This window comes from Lepisma saccharinum, chromosome 1 (assembly GCF_977018435.1).
Source record: "Lepisma saccharinum chromosome 1, izLepSacc3.1, whole genome shotgun sequence".
Taxonomy (NCBI): Eukaryota; Metazoa; Arthropoda; class Insecta; order Zygentoma; family Lepismatidae; genus Lepisma; species Lepisma saccharinum.
In genome coordinates this window covers 82250469-82271905 of record NC_139229.1, presented here as the reverse complement: position 1 = coordinate 82271905, position 21437 = coordinate 82250469, and the positions used below count along the sequence as shown (strand labels likewise).

The 21437-nt window shown below is 39.0% G+C and overlaps 1 protein-coding gene across 5 annotated transcripts in view; it reads left to right on the top strand.

The window, feature by feature from the left end:
• LOC145997070 (cytochrome P450 4C1-like) overlaps window positions 1–21437 on the top strand; it is a 155098-nt gene that overhangs the window by 95122 nt on the left and 38539 nt on the right. Inside the window, exon 1 of one of the 5 annotated variants that reach the window (XM_083133712.1) lies at window positions 17859–17908. The exons of 3 other annotated variants lie outside the window; for them this stretch is intronic. Coding sequence is in view for 1 of the 2 variants with exons in the window: in XM_083133691.1 (XP_082989817.1) it covers window positions 18031–18074 (44 nt within the window). In the remaining variant the exon portion in view is untranslated. Of the gene's footprint in view, window positions 1–17858; window positions 17909–17964; window positions 18075–21437 lie in introns of those variants that run through there. One more of the 5 variants, XM_083133691.1, reaches the window with a different exon arrangement.

Below are 21437 nucleotides of genomic sequence, written 5' to 3'. Positions count from 1 at the left end.
ACAGTAAAAGTTGTAACTTTTCCCCTGCTACTATATTTTAGAAGATATTCGTTGTCAAATATCTCTATTTGCATAAGGAACCAGCCTTTTCCGTGCCGAACGTTTCGACGGTGACGTCATGCATCCACGGACAACTGCGCATACGATCTGCGCCGCCGAACGAGCACATCCTGAAACAACACATCCTCTCCAACATGAAAACTGATCGCAGGAAGAATCGCCCGGTAAGCGGCAACACCGAGATAAACGTTTTCTGTTGCTAGGTAACCAGAGCTTGGGTGAAGCACTGGGAAGATTTTGATTGGCTCGCATGCCAGCAACTCACCTCCAGCAGTGAAGCAGACCCGCTTTCTACACGTGCTTCACAAGCGTCAATACCAAACTAATTTTGCGGCAGGTATAATGAAAACTTTACCATCTTTCTTAGTTGGTTTGGTTATGCACAGTTCAGGACACGGTCGCTCATGATTCACAATCACAAGCTCGAACTTTACATCATATGTTCTCCAACTGAAAGGTTTTGAAAGAAGGTCCCTAATCAAGACCTTACCTGCAGCACTGCAAATCGATGGGTCTTCTGGTATGTCAACCATGGCGGAAACTTTCAATGTAGAATCATACTTTTACACCAGGTACAAAAACACGACACAAAGAACAGAAAAAAAACAGCACAATATCACAGCAAAAACAACACACATCCGCAGCACCCACGCTTCTAAATTAACCTTCCTTTTCACCCTACCTGCAGTGTTACATACCCTCCATATTTCCGAGTAACTGACCACATGACGAATATGTTCAAGTACCGGCTGTGATTTAATTTCTTATAAATAGCATACGACTGGTGATCACTGGCTAACTTCATAATGTAATTTGTTGATTACTATAGACTTTCAAACATGAAATCGTACCGCGTTAGGTGGTGCTAGGGATGCACAGTAAATTCTGGAAGTTAGCAACACTTGTGGCCAGTGTGGACGAATTCTTTCCAACACCCTTGCCAAAGACATGCGGTCTTGGTGTTGCTTGCCCTCGGCCTTTTTTCTTCGTAAACGGGGATGGACAGTGTCCATGCAAGAACTGCAAAAGTCACTCGAAAAGCGGGGAGAAAGGCGAGCAGTCCTCTTCTTCTAACGCGGTCAGTCGTGCCGGTGCCTCATCGCCCAGCGTCGTCAAGGGTGTAGCCGGTTTATGTTTCAAGCCAAAAGAACAGAAAATAGAGAAAATTAAAATTCTGTAATGTAAATATCTTATAGTAAATAAATGTCATTCTAATGTGTATAAAGGCATTGAAAAACACGAACTTAAGATATCAAAAGTGTTTTAAAAAAACAAAACAAGCGGCGCTTGCCCCGCCTTTCCTTTCCGCACGCTTCTGCTGTAAACATCAAATGATAACTCGTACAAGAATCTGACTTATACAAAACAACACAGTACAACTCCCCCTGAAGCACTCGTCCATTCACTCACTCACTTATTCATTCCCATGGGATTATCAACATAAAATTATACATGCACGGCTTGTATATAATCGATGCACCTTTTCTTTCTTTTAACAAGAACTCTTTGAATTAGGTCGTTAATCTCTGCTCCTGCGCTCCTTACAATTAAATAGTTGCCTGCACTCAATAAAAACAATTATCAAAATTAACGGTCGGCATGATTGATCCTCTCGTTCCACAAGAACATTCGCGTCTAGGCAGCAAGCATAGGCTTGGGGGGCTCGAGCCCCCCCCCCCAATGTTAACGATGTGGGGGCAGAGCCCCCAAACAATTTTGCTTAAGAGGATGTAATGTATTATTTTGCTTCTCTTCTAAAGTTTACTCTGGATTAGTGTTGCCCACGAGACGAGACGAGACTTTGGTCTGTCCCGTCCCGTCTCGTGAAAATGCTGTCTCGTCTCGAAAATATTCGTTTGTCCCGTCTCGTGTCCCGTCTCGAAGGGTTCTGTCTCGTCTCGTTTTGTCTCGTCTCGAAAAAGTGATCCGGGATATCATGCCAACAAAAGTCAAAAGAAGCAGAAACACGAAATATTTTTCCGGAAAGTGGGATAAAGCTCCAAATATTTTACCCATTGCGTGGTGAGAATAAATAAGGTTCGTTAATAATGAGGACATTAATATTAAAAATGCAGTTTGTTGGTTACTGATTGCTAGGTATCTTATAAAATCTACCTTGTGGTTTTTCTGGCTTCCATACAAGAGTTTGGTTTGGTTTGAGTTGGTGTTTTAAGTTCACTTTATGCACAGTAAGGCTAATCGGGACTGGACCTACAGTTTAAAGTGGGATCCGAGCCACTTGTGCCTCCACCGGGTATCGAACCCGGGACCCCTCGATTACAAGGTAATGACGCTACCACTGCGCCATGGGGGAGGCCCCCATACAAGAGTGCTCTTTTCATTACTGCTATACCTTTTGGAAGTTTTGAAATGTTTTCCACTAGACCTTCTTTCATTCTGAATGCCAAACTTCCGTGCACTATGAAAATGTACATTTCTTCTTTAAATTCTAAGCTTGGCACTCGGGAGCAACAAAAAAGTTTTTAAATGTGTAGTACGAACACAAAAGACTGTTTAAAATTTCAATACTTAGTATATTACATTTATTGTTCTTAACATTGTTAAACATCTTCTATGACATAAGTTTCAAAAAGTGTTTCTTTGTGATATTGTGCTGTTTCTTATGCTCAGCTTATGACGCACATACTTATTTGTTTTCTCTTTAGCCTCTAAGTCGGGTACCACCACCGCTTGATCTAATTTATCATTCGGCAGACACGCATCTAGAAATATATGTCGGGGGAGGGTGTCCGAGCCAAGTGTTTCAGAAAAAATGATGATAATAACATTAACGACAACAATTAAGCAAATGAGTAAATTAATACATTAATATAATTCATAGGTCTATTCATTTGAATATGTAAATTAATCAATTCTATTATTATTATTACATGAAATGTTACAAAGATTGTAGAAGAAAAGTAATATAACAGCACGAATATTAGCTAATATCTAGCTTACGTGTAGTTAAGATCGCCAAAATTTGCATAAAAACAGCTGTCCTGGCAAGAAGTTTAATGTCAAAAAAGGTGATGAATTGAATATTTGCTGAATAACAAAAAAAGGATGTTACATCCAGTTGACGAAAAATAAAGTTCCTGATTAATATTTTATGCTCATTATTATAAGTAGTAGTGTACATAAATCTTCATTGATACTGTCATTCAAAGCCGTATGATCGCAATAAAATCCTTGTTCGGCAGGAAAAAGTAACCCTCGATTACAGTGGCGTATCCTGGTTTTAACTAGTGGGTAATCTCCGACACTTGATTCATCCACCCACTCCTCAAGTCTCCCTGCAAATTTACCTCAACATCCATACAGGATTTATGAATATATGTGATAAAAATGTTACCTTATTGTTGCGACCACTGTCGAATAATTGTTGTGATTGCACTTGCAGTTAATCTACGTTTAGAATTTCAAATAATAAAACAAGAAAATATAATAAATCTATAAGAAAAAACCTGTAACAAAGAATATGAAAGGAATGCGGTAGTGAAATAAAAACCGTCAATATTAATTGAAGTCTAAAATTCAAGTTACCCCAGTGTCCAGTTACTCGTGCATTCCCGATTTTTGTTTGTATACATGGAAGTTTAAGTTCAAGACCTGTGTACAAGAGATGTTACTGGCCTACCTACATTAACTATTTCCAATTTCTCCGGAAAAGATCCCGTTCCAAATATTTTCACACGCAAAAATATTGTATTATATCCATTGCTTTTAACTTCAGTAAACACAGCACTAGCATGAATACTAAACCACTAACAGCTAAACAAATATTACATTTTCGAATCGCTAATAGGAAGAACAGCACAAAGCCACCTACAACACGCATTCAATTCCCTGCGCCAATCTTCTATTGTGGTTCCTTACTTCTTGACTCAGAATTAAATTCCCTATGGATGCTGAAAAATTCCCTTTCCCAGCTTTAAATTCCCTGCGATGCGCAAGGTTTTATAAGTTGGAATCATTGCTTTTTTTGTTTATATATTTTATTCATACATCTTTTATCTTTATGATCATTATTAATCTAAAGCGGGGGAAAAACAACTTAAATTAACTAAATTATGTGTACGTATATAGGGTAAAGACCCCGAATATGAGGATAGGCACCTAAAATGAGACCCCCATGTATCTCGTAAACAAAGAGCTGCACCCTAGTGGAAAGAAGCTGAAACACAAGGAGGAATCGCGCCATAGCACTGGAAGTCACGTGAGCTCCTTGTGCGTAGAGTTGGTGACGCAGCGAATGTGAAAAAGAATGCGTGCTCATGCAAATTTTGCTGCAGTTTGGAAATTAGCTGCTGAAAATGGATAAGGTAAGTTCTTACTGATCCCCTTTTTACTGTGTTTCGTAGTGGTGAGTGTGTGTGTTGTACCATGTAATTAGTTGCTAGTTTTCGTCCACTTGTAAGAGAGATAGCGTTGTTCATTTGTTTACCCTGCGAAGGTCCTATTATGAGACCTGGAAGAGGTTCAATATATGAGACCGGTCTCATAATAGGACTACCATAATAATGAAGGGTCTCATATTAGGAGTCACAAAATATATCTAATATTTTACTTTTGATTTTCATCATTGCTTTTCCTAATTTGGGAGTTACGTTGCAATTATGTTACCAAGAACCTGTGCTTCTGGTTTTAGACGGTCACTACTCCCACGTAAGAAATATAGCAGTGATTGAAAAAGCGAAAGAACACAATGTTTCTATTATCTGTTACCGCCACACTCGACGCATAAAATGCAGCCTCTAGACGTAGGTTTCATGTTTTCCTTCAAAACATTTTTTCGCGCAAGAAGTTGAAACATGGTTGCGTCAGAATCCAGGAAAACCACTAAAAATAACTAAAATTGCCAGAATATTGTCAAGTGCATACAACAGAACAGCTACTATGGAAACATCTGTTAATGCATTTCGAAAGACTGGTTTATTCCCTTGTAATATATACATTTTTCGCGATGAAGATTTTTCAATACACTCTGTCAGCTCTAAAAAAAAGAGAGGAATGTGACAGGTCAGTCAGTTGAACTACCCAAAGGTTACGTGGATCCCCAACCAAGCTGCAGCAGGTTAGGCCAACTTGAACAGGAACAGGAGCCTGAAAGCAGTCTTATTCAGGCTACGCAGTCTTCAACAGTTACACCCCCTGATGACGATGCCATTGTAATGCCAGAAGACATTGAGCCACTGCTCACACTGGACAGCCCATCTCTTACCAACTCCGGGAAATCTCGCGTAGTGAATCAACCAGTAGTTATAACAACAACACCATACAAAAAAAGACTTGCAGATAATTCGAAGAAATGTAAGAAGGAAGTGAAGAATAACCTGTTTGGTAGGGGTGTTACAGGCACTCGCAGTAGGAAGCCTACTGAGGTCCAGAAAAAGCAGCAATCAGATTACTCGCGTTCTACTTCACGTAAGATGAGGAGGGTTGTATCAAAGAAATGTGAAGAATCCACAGATGAGTTGGAAGAATCTTTCTCATTAGCAGAATCGTCTGACAGTTTAGATTTAGATGAAGATGAATATGATACAGAATGTGTATTTTGTGGTTCATCGTATTCCAAAGATCAATGTGGTGAAGAGTGGGTAAAGTGCACACGTTGTTACAAATGGGCTCATGCTCATTGTGGTGCAGATGACACATTTGTGTGTTCGATGTGCAAAAATCAAAAGTAAACGCATTATGAACTTCGTTTCTACCAGGTAGCTACTTCATGTGTAACACAATATAGGTCTTTTCACAGTTTCATTTCAAGTTAACCAATTTTGATGACAACAGGACAGCTACTAGGATATCAAAGAAGGAACATTTTGTTTTGTATTTTTAGCATGGTAAAAATAGTCAGTTTCTTTTTTAGAATAGCATAATCTTTTTAAACATGGTGTAAAAATAATATCGTTTCACTTATAGTTGGGTAAGAAAATAATTTAGATCATTTAGTTCAAAAATAATTTAGTTCCGAGACTCAAATTATTTATATAACCCAAACAAGGTCGGGGTCTCTTATTCGGTACCCCCTATAAAAATAGCTCAGTAGCACTTGTGTTCATTTTTTTGTTTATAATTTATGATTGTTACTTTTTTTTATATTCCAATACCTTGTATCGTGAAATAGACTCCCTACAAAATATATTTTTTAAAAAAGATAAATCGTTTATGCTTTAATTAACAAGTAAATCGAATTCTACCAAAAGGGTCTCATATTCGGGGTCTTTACCCTATATATAATTTATTTCTGATAGCTTTCCCTTTTAAAAATTATTCATTTCTGTGAAAGAAATACTGGTTTTGAAGGCTAAAAAGAAAGTAATCACGCATCTTAAAATACAAAAATGAAAAAAAAGTAAGCATATAGTTTAATTACTTCATTAATCGATTGATTAAATTGTTATTTGACGTCGCTTTTCTGCCACTTTTGGTTAATCACTACGAGTGATGATATGACATTGATGAAGGGACATTTACCAAGAACACCCAGGCCTGTATTCGAACCCTGTAGCTCTGGCGTCGTAGGGAGCTGTGCTAACACTCCGCAACGGAGGTCGGTGTAATTTCTTGAATTTCTAGTTCAAATTTTAATTTATTTAATTACCTTCATTTTCAATATTAAAGTTTTTTTTCCTTTTGCAATATCTGTTGAAATAGCAGAGATCAGTAAGACAGAAGCAAATGTAAAATGAGAATTAACATAGAATTGGTTCGCAAATGTTGTTCAGATTTCCCTGTTTCTCGCGCATTTTCAGATGTATTTTCTCTACTTTCTTTTTCAGTACGCAATTTGTGAACCCAGAATTCTGTTTTTTTTTTTCCCGAGAAATTTCCCTGTCGTAAACAACACAGCTCCTACGATACAAAGGCCATCGGGGAAGAATGGCAGAAGAGGGCGCCACTGCCAGCCGAGAGAACGGCAAAGGCTCTGGGGTGGAGAGTGCGACCGATGGACTCTCTCCAGAAGGAGCTTACCCTTGCCACGGAATAACCGCGCCTGAGAAGCAGTGTTTCCTACCCCTCCCGTAAGGGATTTAAAGGGAGCCGGTGGAATCTCACCATGACGTCACCAGATTCCACCAGCTGGAGAAAAAGCCTCACGGACATTCCGCGGCAAACGGTTGAAAACATTTTCGCGCTGGAAGCAAAGAAATATGTGACAAAGATTGGTTCGGAAGAATATTGTGAAGAAATAAAAAAACAACTTTTTAAAAAATTATAGCCGGGTCATCTCCGATTACCTAGGTGACCCAGAGTATACGCCGCTGCTCGATTATGCTAAACAAATATATATCTTTTGTTTAGCTAGAGCAAGGCCCCAGGAGGATGCAAGAAGCCGTTCCTGCAAAAGTGTAAGTTGTACGAAGCGAAGAAACGTGACAAAACCACCACGTATGGAAGGCAAACCTGCATATATTTTATATCGCACATTTACAGAGCCGTGCCTCCTGAAGTTATAAAAATCCCAACTTCAATGATTCTTTTAGGCATGCTATAGTTGAAAAAAATATGTTTAGATGCACCAAAAGTGCATCATTATCAGATTATGCATATAACGTGTTATTGAAATCAAAAAATTGTGTAAATGGATGCCTCCCCGATGGCGTTGTAATAAAGTCGAGGTCTTGTAATCAAGGGTCCCCGCGTTCGATACCCAATGGAGGCACAAAGTGGATCGGATCGCACTTTAAACTGTAGGTAGGTTCGCGATTTAGCCTATTTGTGAATCAAGTGGACTTAAATAAACAATATCAACCTTAAGAATATTAGAATCCACTAATTCACCTGCACCTAAGTCAAATTTCACATATCCCTTTTCATCCTCGTTCATAGACTTCCTGCAATACTCTTGTGCATGTATGTTGCATCCCACCAGGTGCGAGAAATGTGAAGTTATTCTTTCCCTGTACTGCGTTATTTCATTTATAACAGTAAGGCTAAATTCTCGTTTTATCTGAACTTTTAAAAAATGTGCAAAATACGTCTCTATCTTTAAACAACCACCCTTTCTCATGCATGTGTAAAATAATCCCACTCTGTCTCAGAAAACCTCTTCCTACGATCAAATGAAGGAAACAACTCTCAAGTCTCAACAATTATAATTTTTTGCTTAAATTTCCTATAATTTATACAAACAGTAGCACATATCACGTCCTTTGGTGCAACACTGTCAACAGCTAATGTTACTTTCCTCATCCTAATAAATTTACTTACAACCAGTGACTGTGCCAGGGAAATGTGACGGGGGGCGGAAGGGGGGCAACAAAATATTTTAAGGGAGCAGTCACATTAAAACGCCCGAAAACACTACACATATGTATATATACATATATAATAATACTTATAATAATAATAATAATGATAATAATAATAATAATTATTATTATTATTATTATATTATTGTTATATTCATGTATGGTGTTTTGTGTTTGTCTTTTATTTAGAGTGGACGTTTACTGCCTTAATTTACTTCTTGATTACGAGTTTATCTCCACATGATTCGTTTTAATAAAGACATTAATTCTTTTTTACTGGTAAGTTGCGTTGTCTCTAGTGGCCTATTTCAGTATTGGAAGACATTCATAATTTTATAATTCATCGTCTTTCTTGAGATGAAACTACTGATATAAATATTTAAGTTATAAGATAATAATATAAATGACGAAAAAATGCTTCGAAGAGTTTAATTTTCTTGCAAAATAAAAGTGACGTTGGAAGAAATGAATCTTCTTGAGTATTAGAAACAATGTGAGGCACTTCTCCTGTAGCAGAATTCTGCTCTATGTGCATTGGAGAACACATTGCCCACCTTTGGTACGTCCAGGACTTGACATTTCTTCTCAATGGCAAGAACAGCCAAATGAGGCAGTTTGCATCCAGCATCCTGTTTCGAGCAAGCTTTTTCAAAGATTTTAAGAACAACCATCTTCGTAATGCTGAAGAGTTTTGGGCAAAATTTGTGTTTCACCTTTCAGGGAAATGTTATCACAGGATAAAAAAATCAGACAAAGGTTACAGTTATCTCATAATTTAAGAAATATTCTGACCCTGGCAATACTTACTCTTACTCTATCACTCCAACGTATGTCTGTGCTACACAATTACAGGCAGCTATGGAGTTCGTGGGAAGTTGTTCTTCGATTTTGAGATGTACGAGAAAGAGCGAACCTGCATCCAATGATTGAAGAGTGGCAAATCCTAATAAGCGTTCTTTTACCTGCCCGCGATATGTTTTGAATCGAATTTTAAGTGTAATTTGCATTTTAAGGTTCACGTTCAATACATTTCCCCTCATTAACTTCAAGAGTATCGAAGAAATTCACTTTGTTAAGGTTTCCTCAGACTCATCATCTCGAAATTCAAGTCCCTGAATAGTAAGAAACCGCGATGAATCCACAACAATTGACATGTAGTGACGGGTTTTCTTCGATCACCTTTTCTCAACAAAGACATATCCGAAATTTCCATAACATTCTAATATTTTCGCAACCCGTGCAAATAATAATGTGGTAAAATCTTGTCGTGGTTCCCTGTAAACACTAAAATCACCAAATTACTTCTTTCCATATTTCCCGTATTTTCTCCTCCTCTTAGCTCTCAGCTGTTCGGAGTGGGATAATGCAAGATTATTTGTTCCTAATTATCTCCTTCTCTTAGTCTTGCTAATATCTTCGACTCCTTAATAACTTTCCCAACAACTCCTTATCAATTTGTACTGCCATGTTTCCCACAATGTTTTTCCTACTTCCTAATAACATTCACTTCTGTACACCCTTTGATGTAAAAATTAAATAATAATAATAAATCCTATCCGTCGGTCCGTTTATCTTTCCAACCTATAGAGCTGAGACTATTTTTGCAAGATAAACCACGGACGCAGACATTCCACGACGTTTTGATCCCTCCTTCCACCATCTCTACCTGCCCTTTTACTTGATGTTATTCAGAATTGTATTAGTATCTGGAGTACTATCGTTACATAAAGTTATTAACCTGGAATAAATTGAAAAACAAAAATGGGGAGTAATTCTGTGTTTCGAAAGAGTATTGAAAATGAGTGTAAGTATTCATTCATTCCTCTCTCTAGAATAGTCTTCTTTTGTCTTAATACACGTTTATCAACGTTTCTAATTGAAATACTTTATTCCAAGCAAACAAGTATTTGCAACTGATTAAATATTTTGCTTTTATTTTTTTCGAGACATTCGAGACGAGACGAGACTTTTCAAAAGCCGTCCCGTCCCGTCTCGGAAACGAGACGAGAAAGGCATTCCGTCTCGTCCCGTCTCGAATTTCAAAAGGCTTGTCCCGTCTCGTGTCTCGTCTCGAAAACGAGACGAGACACGAGACGAGACGGGACATGTCCCGTCCCGTGAGCAACACTACTCTGGATTGTGCCACATGAACTTAACTTTAAATACACATTTGTTGAAATGTTCTAGACCATCAACTTTGGGGGGCTATGACCAGACACAGCAAAACACATGACTTATTACTATATACTAAGTATGTAATTATGAGTATTGTTAAAATTTTTACTACGGTAAAAAGTTGCAAAAGACGATGTGCATGAACAAGGTAGTGGATGGGCTACAAATGGCTCTCGCATGACATTCAGACCGAGATCGTTGATATATTAGGGAGATCTGTTTTGCGCTCCGTGGTAGCAGATATTAAAAGTTGGGAATATTTTGCTATTATGGTTGACGAAACTCGTGACATATCCATCCGGGAACAATTTACATTCTGTATTCGAACTGTGAATGAAAATTTTTGAGGAATTCATTGGCTTTTACGAGATTCCGAACACTGAGGCCAAAACTTAAAAAAGGGAGGGAGTGAGTCATTAATTTATTTCAGTGATCAGAACCCCCCCCCCCAATAATTTTGACAAGTCGGCGCCCCCAATTCTTTCGGACAGGGGTAATTACACAGCCCTCTCCCGTCCTTTCAAACAATTACAACTCTGCTGCGTGACGCAATACACAACTAAACTCCAGCTGCAGGGATATATCAATTAACCTACGGCGCGAGCAAAAATTACATTACAACTCTATAAGAAAGAAAATATCACCTGCACGACCTGGGCAATTTTACACACACATTACTCAACAAACAAAAGAATAAACAGTCAACCCTCGATTAGTTATTCAAACGACTGGGTGGCGAATTACATTACAATGGAGCGCACTTTGACAAGTTACAATGGAATCGAACGCAACACAGGAGCTTCATATTTAAATGCGGACATTAAAAAGGGATTAAACACAAATCAAAACCTATTTTATAACAGTACTCAATTTCAAGTCACGGAGGTTAGGTTTGGCGTTCTGAGTCACCTCGAAAAAGAACCGCGAATCGAAATGGTTTTAGTTTTGGTGGTAGGGTTTTGAGAGAGAACAATACCTTCGTACGTGGATATGAATCGATAGATGAATACTATACCAGACTCTATGTCATCGACTGGTCCATCTATCCTAGGTACAGGAAATCATACGTGGTTCCATAGTGACGAAAAATGTTTCTTCGGTTAAACAACCACGACGAAGGACGGCAATGGAGACACTTGGCACTTCCACTTCCTCTCGGCGTCGCGTATCTCTCCTTCGCTCTGACGTCGGCCTCCGACGGCTAGCGTTTTCGGGCTCGTCGCTTTCATCTGGCGGGTATCCCTCAAGCGTTGGCTTGGTGTCCTTCCTATCAAGCTTCGGGCATTTCTACGTCGTTACTACTGGACATTCCTCGTCTCAGACGTCGGCTGGGCATCCTTCATCTCAAGCGTCCAGAGTCTCTTCATCGTTACTGCTGGGCGTTGGCTGGTTTCCATGGCATGGTACGTTGTTGTTGTTGGGTCCGGCTGGTTTGGCGGTAGCGTCGCGGCGGAAGGTAGTGGCGGCGTCGCTAGGGACTTGGAAACCCGACGTCCCCCTATTCTCTTATCCTCCTAGCCGGCCATGGTTTTTGATGTTCCTCGTTTCACAAAACTATTAACTGCGTAAGATTATAACAGAACCACAGTCTCGCTTAGACTTCCACCAGCGATTGATGTAAGCACACCTGTATCAACACACTGGCAGTCACACGCTGATGTTCGCAAAATAAAAAAAAAATAAAAAATACTAAGTTCACGGCATACAGATGTTTATTACAGAGGTGCCCTCATTACGAAAATCGCGGCAAACTGTGTCGATGTTTCGGGTTCCCATGGTTTTATACCTCTTTTGAAAATTTCTGTTGGGACAACGTTAAACAAGCGTCGCTTCCCTCCCAGCAAGGTTTGTTTGCCCCGGTTGCATTGCATTCTCGCGCGGGCCAGCTCGTCTCCAGCTAGGTACAGAGCAGGCACGTATCCAAGGGGGGCTTAGGGGACTCGAGACCCCCCAAAAGTTTTCGGTTTACACTAGATAAAATGAGGTTTTTGGTTTCTTTTGGCGTGAAATAAAATAATTTGACACTAATTTACGGAGATAAATAATTATCAAGGCAAGACGGAGAACGTTCTGTAACCCTCTTATTGATAATAGCACGTATCCAAGGTGGAGTACGGGGGGGATCGAGCCTTGTACCTCCAAGAAATTTTTCAATTTACACTAGATTAAATTAGTTTTTTTTTTTTGCTTCTTGAATAATGTGACAATAATTTAAGGAGAAGTAATTATCGAGGCAAAATGGGAATGTCCTATAACCCTTTTATTGTTAATAGCACATATCCAAGGTGGGAATCAGGGGCTCGAGGCCCCCCCGTTCAGGATTTTTTTTCTGTTTACACTAGATACATTTAGAATTTTGGCTTCTTGAAAAATGTGGCGATAATTTAAGGAGATAATTATCGAGACAAGACGAAGGATGTTCTATAACCCTGTTATTGTTAATAGGCGTATCCAAGGTATGGGAGGTGGTTCGAGACCGCTTCCCCCCCCCAGAAAAGTTTTCAGTTTACACTAGATAAAATTAGGGTTTTGGCTACTTGAATAATGTGATGATAATTTAAGGAGAGAAATAATTATAGAGACAAGACTGAGAATGTTCTAAAACCCTGTTATTGTTAATAGGGCGTATCCAAGGTGGGGATGAGGTGCTTCGAGCCCCCCCCCCCAACCGCCAGGAAATTTTTCAGTTTACACTACATAAAATTAGGTTTTTGGCTTCTTGAATAATGTGACAATAATTTAAGGACAAAAATAATTATCGATGCAAAACGGAGAATGTTCTGTAACCCTGTTGTTGATAATACTGCAAGTAAACTTTTCTTGCGCTTTCGGTGTTGTCGCAACACACTATGTAGAGACTTGCCAGCATTTGGAAGCTGCACAACAAAGGTAGCGCCACACGTAGGGCGATTCGTTGTAATTTTTAATCTCTGGAAAGCATGAGAGGGAACGTTCTTGAATAAGAGAAGAAGTCGAACAGCTGGCAATAGTTACGAATCGTTTTATCTGCGGAACATTCTAGAATATAATGAGGATATAAATACGCGGCTAACAGAATCTGTTAATGGGACTTCAGTTCATACAGTCGATTAGTGATCAGTCAGTGTCTATGTGTCACCAAGCCACCCTTGACGTCGACTGATTTTTCGTTAAAATGTCTACATAGTACATGTCCTGTGTATAATATGTCAAATCGTAAGATTGAGTGATTTAGTTTATTTTACTTTGCGTTTTGTGCCTCTTAGCTAATTTACGAAGATGAGGATGAGTGATGAAATTGATGAATGGACATTCACAAACAACCAAGCCCGAGCGGGATTCGAATCCGGGACCCTTGGCGTCGCAGCGCTATGTGCTAACCACTCGGCCACAGGGTCCGGGTCAAATCTTAAGATGTTGCCTGTATAGTGAAAAAGCACAGATAATAAAGGAGAAAGAAAACTGTGGAGCATTCTCACCGGTTGAGGATATTTTTTTCTTCTGTGGTCAACAAGAGTACCACTTCTAGGTGACGATGACAGTGGCCTACTAAGGGAGATTACACACACCGTGTCGCCTGAGGATTTCACAAGTCGAAAGTACGATTGTGCGGCCCTTTGTGTCGCTACGGTGTGAAACGTTGCTGTTGATTGGCTCCATTCAAACAACATGTATCGCGTGTCCCTTCAGTCTGAAATCTTCCTAAGTCTTGAAGATTTCCAAGGATGGAATATTAAGGCTTTCCTAAGGTTAGGTGCGAAGGCAGGCGGCAGCACCCTAAAGGATAATGTCCAAACCTGCAGAAAGAAAGCATCTTACTTCAGTCTCCAATACGAAATGATAAAAACTTCTGGTGAATTGATTTTAAAAAATGTGTCCGAAATAGAGAGGCGTGCCCAGGATTTTCTGAGGGGAGAGGGGTTACACATACTATTTTTGGTGGTCAGTCCTCATTTTGCCATTTTTTCCTGTCTTTGACGCTCTTTTTTAAGGAATACTGGGTCAAATGGGGTTATGAACCAACCAACCCTCCTTGGGCACATAACTGGATATAAACAACTAAGCATGTGATCATATCGGGAGACAAAACATTAGATGTGTGGGAACGGAAGGGTTTACGCTGTGCATTAGTTTCGTGATCCAGCTCTATTCTACAGAGCATTCCCTGACATTCGCTACGAGACTCGGCGGCCAGTGGCCCGGCGTCAGCGCTTGGCTTTCCCGGTGAACGGGTCCGTGACAGTCGCACGCTAGTCTGTTTTTTTCGCTCTCCCTGCCTTCGCTCTCTTTCCCTTTCTGTTGATGTTGCAGACTGACGCCAGTATAATCCTCCCTCGGAAGTTGTGTTGTGCCCGTGTGTTGAAGATTGTGGCTTAATATGGCACCACAAAAGTTTACATTACAATAAAGGATTTATCTTGTCGAGTGTTACTTCGGAAAGAGGAATTGTGGAGAAGTGCGACGACGTTTTGCAACTAAATTTCCTGCTGTTCCCGTTCCACATAGGACCACTATATTAAACCTCGCAAAAAAGTTTAGAGTAACAGAGTCAGTTCTGAATAAAAGTGGAAAGAAAATGGGGAAATCTAAAAATAAAGTATACAAAGACAATCCGCACACCATCCGTGAGTTAAAAGAGAGTATTGTACGAGAAATCGGAAAAATTACAGTAGACGAACTTGCACGTGTAAATGTCAATTTCCTTCGGAGATGCCAGGAATGCGTTGCAGCAGAGGGACATCATTTTCAACACCTTCTGTAGTCAAGGTTAGTACACAATATGAAAACTATAATTTTAATAGCCTACTCTAGCGACTGTGGCGACGATTTAGGGGATAGTTGCTTCCCATATTTTTGCCTCCCTGCTATCACTATGGCCTCTTAATCAGTGACGTGCGGTGACGTCGACACTTGGGGTAGCAGTCAGTGGCGTGCTCAAGGGGGTAGTCACACCCCTCCCCCCTTTAGGGCCCAGTATTTCTAAAAAAAGAAGAATGTCAATAACAGGAAAAGATTGCAAAATGATGAATGAGTACTAAAAAAAATACACAACCCCCACCCACATTCGAAAATAAAAAACGATTTGATTTGACTACTAAGCCAGAGATCCTGCGTTCGAATCTCGGCTTGGCCATGAGTATTCTTTGTGTGTGTCCCTTCATCAATTTTATCGTATCATCTTCGCGATTAGCCAAAAGTGGCGGAACAGCGAAGTAAAATAAACCAAATGAGCAATCAATCAATGATTTGAATTCATTTTTGTTACTTAGCGTCGCTTTTTTGTCACATTTGGTTAATTGCGAAGATGCTGCGATAAAATTAATAAAGTGACAAACACAAAGAACACCCACGCCCAGGTAGGGGTTCGAACCCGGAACTCCTGGTGTCGTAGCGCGCTGTGATAACCACTCTCCCACGGTTGGTTGATTTGGTGTTTTAAGTACACTTTGTGCACAGAAACGAAACGGATAACAAAACACAATACATTTTTTGTAGTTTCTTCAATGATATTCATTTGGCTTTTTAGTTCAGAGATACATTTTTCATTCCAAATTATTTCATTACGTATTCATTGCAACACATATGACAAGAATACGCACTCATCACGGGTTCGAATCCTGGCCTGGATTGTTCATATGAGGTCACTTCATCAATTTCATCATATCATCACTCATCCTCATTTTCGCGATAACCAAATGTGGCAGAAAAGCGAAGTAAAATAAACCAAACCAACAACAATATGAACGCGCGTTCTCTTGCCCAAATAAATACATCCGTATTTATGACTGTTAGAGGCCAAGAGTAGTATATTTAAATAAAACACTACTAAAACGAGAGTGAAAGAGAACCTGAGCACATATTTGTAATTTAATCATTATATATTCCATATTAAAAAAAAAGCATTACATTATTGTCTCCACATAACACGTTCCCATTTCATAAATAATAAAAGTACAGCCCATATTATACATAGCTACATATTGTACAACGTTTAAAAGGTTGTGTAAATACAGAGAACATAAGTACTGCAGAAAATTTTACCCTGAGTTCTTCAGAGGATTTACAAAAAAATCTATGAGAAACCAATCCCCTATCTGTCCTATAGGAGATAGACTGGGCGACCTGAAAGCCTGGGCTTTCAACCATTGCAGCGGGGGGCGAGGGGGCAAGGGAGGTAGAGGTAGAAATATTCCTTTTCCTTCGGCTGGCCGTTTCTATCTGCAAACTTGTCAGGCGGAGAAAGAGCGAGCTAGGGTATACAGCCAGCTTTGCCCGCGGATCACATCGATGGACGAGAAGAGCGTGGAAAAGAAACTGTGGCTTTAACAAGACAATAAATATTGTGATTTGAAAATAATTCGATGTGAGATTGATTGATCTATCTCTGCTAGACTAGCTACTCCTCAGTGCAGTCCCTGCTCTTAATGCTAAGCCTCGTCTACCAAGATAAAGTAAACTTTCCTTGCATCCCCCCCCCCCCGGTTTTGGAACTCAATTGCAACCACTGCCTTAAACATACAATTGATAGGTTCTATCTATACCCCATTAAAAAATGGTGTTCAGCCCCGCCCCCCCCTCCCCGAAAGGAATTCCTGGATACGTGCCTGGTACAGAGGGATTACAGATTCGTAGATGGGCCATGATTTGCCCTTTTACAACCGATTCGATCTATCGTCCATGATATTCGGTTGACCATCTTAAATTCAGGTGTCTTTTATAACATGCCGCTTCGGTTATCCAAATTTCATATATATCCGCCGACTGGATTTGCACTGGTGGGCTGTAAAGAGTGAATCTTCGTGATAATCGTCGCCGTGACTCAGAACCTTACACCCAACTCCGGTTGTCTCGCCAGAATTTCATTTTGCCGACTGATATCTATGAACTTTCCAAATGTCAAAACCAAATCTCACGCAATACATCTGTATTGATTAATTATAGCTACATAATTAAAATAAAATATTATAGATTTACATGTCTAAAGAATACCGTGACAACTTTATGCACAGTTAGGCTAATCGGGACCCACAGTTGACTGTGCTTTCACCGCGTATCGAACCTGGGACCCGTAGAATTAAGAAACACAAGATACGCTATCGAATATTAACGAAACTCATTTTATGTTGTGGTTATGTAATTAATTAGGATAGAATTTCACGGTGAACATAACGATGTAAAAGAAATTTACGGAAATAAATTATAATAATTGCAATGTGTTAGTAATATTTACTAAATGGAAATCGAGAAATTGTATGTACGTATAATGTAATGAGCTGAAAATGGTAAATATATAGCATTCCACTCTAAACTGATGCACAGTACACAAGATACAACTGGATTGTCTGGCGTCATGACAATCTTATCTCGCCCAGGCATATCAGTTGATAAGAAGAGCCAGGCCTGATATGTGCAAATTTTTAACTTCTCGTGCTGGAGTAAGTATGGCAATATAATAATTTGAGTTTATCAATAGTTTGGAGCCTTGAATTGCGTTCAGCGCAGTTACTTTTGAGCAGACCTCTGTGTTAATGGAAATAAATTTTGCTTTTACAGTTATATGGTTTTCGTGCTCAGTGCATATTTATTTATTGAACTCAACAGGTACATACCTAATTAATATATCTATCTATCTATATATATATATATATATATATATATATATATATATATATATATATATATATATATACACATATATAAAATATATTTAAAATTATTATTTATATATACACACACTTTATCACATCATTAGGAAATTGTGATTAAGCTCAGGCCATTATGTTAATAGTGGATTTACTGAGGTCCCTTAGGTTCATAGAAAAGATGTCAATGGTATTATTCTTGATTGGCTATTTATTGTAACTGGTGCACATTCTCCACAATGGAGATTTCTTTCTAATTTCCGATCTAGCCTTCTTTATAAGAAAACTTCATTCTTAAGTCTAGTTTTCGACGACGGGATTCGAAAATTAATCTGGCAGAGTAGATGTTCAGCATGTACTTCATGATTTAACAACTTCCACAAGAATACTATTTCCTGTAACGTTCTTCTGTGACACAGCTTTGTAAACCGACTTTCATATATTAGGCTGTCGTAGTGTTCAAATGTGGGGTTTAGTGGGAGCATGGGCGTAACTTGGGACTTAACTTTGGGGGGTCAGGTACCAACTTGAGGCTAAACTTTTGGGGGGCAGAGTCAAAAAAAAAATTCATCCCATAAAAATAGTGTCCAGGATTATTTGCTAAATAACTGTTACATTTTCGAAATCATAAATATTATTATTTATTACTTAGCTCCTCAGGTCTTAGAATGTTATCAAACCTATCCTTAACTTGTAAATTTTAAGAAACCTAATTTTGGGCAAGTGGCCCCCCTTTCCCCCGCCAAGTTACGCCTATGAGTGGGAGGGTGCCATCGCCTTCCCTTCGAGAATTCCAAAGGTAACTCTGTCGCCAAACAGAGTAATTTGTGATCACTCTGCCACCTATGACGTCTAAAAGTAAGTGATCGCCAGAGGCAATTAAATATAAATCGTGGCATAATTGGATAGCGATTGCCCCCCCCCTTTTAACATCTAAAATTAAGCAACCATCCCACCAAAACATCTAAAACTAATTCTAAATTATCAATTAACCTGAGAGTAAATAGTGATCGACCGTTTAGTCTAAAAAGGTGATTTTTTTCTCCTTATAAAGGCGATCGCTCACCGTGACATTCAAAATTAAGTAAATACCTTTTCGATCCAGCGATTTATCCACAAACCTTAACATACAGTAGCGGCGATGCAAGGTGGAAGTAGCCAATATAAGGGGCAAGGGCAGTTTACTTCCCTTGGTAGATAAGGTTTAGCATAATGCGGGAGTAAAAGTTGCAAGAAGTTGGCGGGGGGGGGGCGGCAACTGCCCCTGCCCCCACACATCCAAAATTTCCTCAACACAACCTAAAATATTTCACAAAGGCCAAATATTCTCGTATGTTCATTTTTGCTCGAAAATTAACCATAATATCCCCCTTACGTTTGTACTTACACCCTCCCCAAATGGAAAATTATGGATAAACCCCTGTTTACAATCTACTTCTGAAACTAGCAATGAATCTAGTGGATGGATATTAGAAAAAGAAGAAGAAGAAACAGTGCCCCTCGGGAGTCAAATTTGGTAAGCTGCTACTCGGGACCCAGGATAATCTCAATCTCCGTGGAAAGAAGGAGCTCAGTCAGTGTCATCTTTTCTCAGGGCTCGAAATGGAATATCTGGAACTTTTCCTTTCAGTCTCATCAATGTTGTAATCAGACAAAGACATGTTAATGAAAGTAGAGAGCTCAGTTTTGTGAAAATTCCAATTTTGAGCCCTGTCTCTACTGCATGTGGATAATGGTGTTTACCACACCAAACATTATTCTTTCATAATTGGATAAACAAATGAAAATTTGTCCAGAACTGTTTAATATTTTTATTTCAATTCACAAAATGATATGTTTGAAGATAATTCTCAAGTTTTTTCTCTTAATGTTGTGTTTCAGCCTCATATGTTAATGAGATTAGGATGAATAATGAATCTATGAAATGGATGATGGACAGTGGAGAGGGATGCAAGGTGAATTTATGCAATGTATCCTCTCAAATGTCAATTTTTCTCACTTTAAACTACAGGAGCATTCACCTACCCAGTCCCAAGGCCGAAGCTAACATCCACCTAGCTAACCATTTCCACTTGGAGCACTGGTGATACATCCATGTCTTAACAAGAGTTCGAAGCCAGAACACTTGGCTTTGTAGCACATTGTGTTGAGCACTCCCCCAGAGAATCTGGCGATTTCTAAGATATTGATAACTCATGGGAGTGGTTATTACATGCTATGAGCCAGGGTTCCCAGGCTCATATTCTGGACTGGGCAAGGGGCTTTCCTTGTGAGTGTTCCTTCATAAATTTCATCATATCATCACACATCCTCAAGTTCGCAATTAAAGTGGCAGAAAAGTGAAGTAAAATGAACCAAATCAATCAATCAATAACTCGCAGAATTATCAATATTTGCTTGCAGGTGTAGCTTGACCATTTTTTTAATGTCAGTAAAGTTTGAAATACATCAAGTTGTTGGAACTTTTGCTCTGATTCTTGACTCAATTTTATCAATCTTGAACAGGACTGCAAATAATGCACTTTCACAAATTTACATATTTCCATGCCTCTGTATTTAGAACAACAGGTATATAATTATACTATTACTTTTAAACAGTGCTTGACATGGAGAATGTTAGCCAGGGTAATGTATGGTCAAGCCTTGGGAATAGCTGGGGGATGCTCCTATCGTTTAACATGGTGAGAATGTAGGGTGACCATACGTCCCGTCTTGACCAGGACAGTCCAGGTTCGTCCCATCCTTATTATTAAAAAGCCATGCTATAATGTCCTGTTTTATAAAAGTCTAAGAGTTATTTTGAAAACCAAGTATAAGTTTGAGACACATTTCATGCTAAAAAGATGCATTGTTTTGAATGTGTTCAGTTATTTGTAGAGGAAAATAAGCATACGGAATTGCAAGAAGAATTTAAAGTTCCTGCGTCTTGACACAAACTCAAAAGAAAAATCTAGAGTTGTGTGTTTTACGTGGGCTAAGGTTTTCGGGGAGATTTAGAAACGATTGATGAAGAAAATAAATCTAACTCAAGATGATTTGGTTCTTTTGCTAAATACTTCTGGCATTACTCAACTTCAGCATAGGACTAACATCAAAGGGTGATCAGAAAGGACGAGAAATGCTATGTAAATCATACCAAGATTATAACAATTAATACCTATTGACAACAGAAGATCATATTTCATTTATTGTCTGTGATGCATCATTTATGCGATCCATCCTTTAATAAATAACATTTGTTATTAACAATACATTAATAATAATTTATAATTAGGCCTAACCGATTTTTCAGGAAAGGGGGAGGGTAAACTGATCTCCTTGG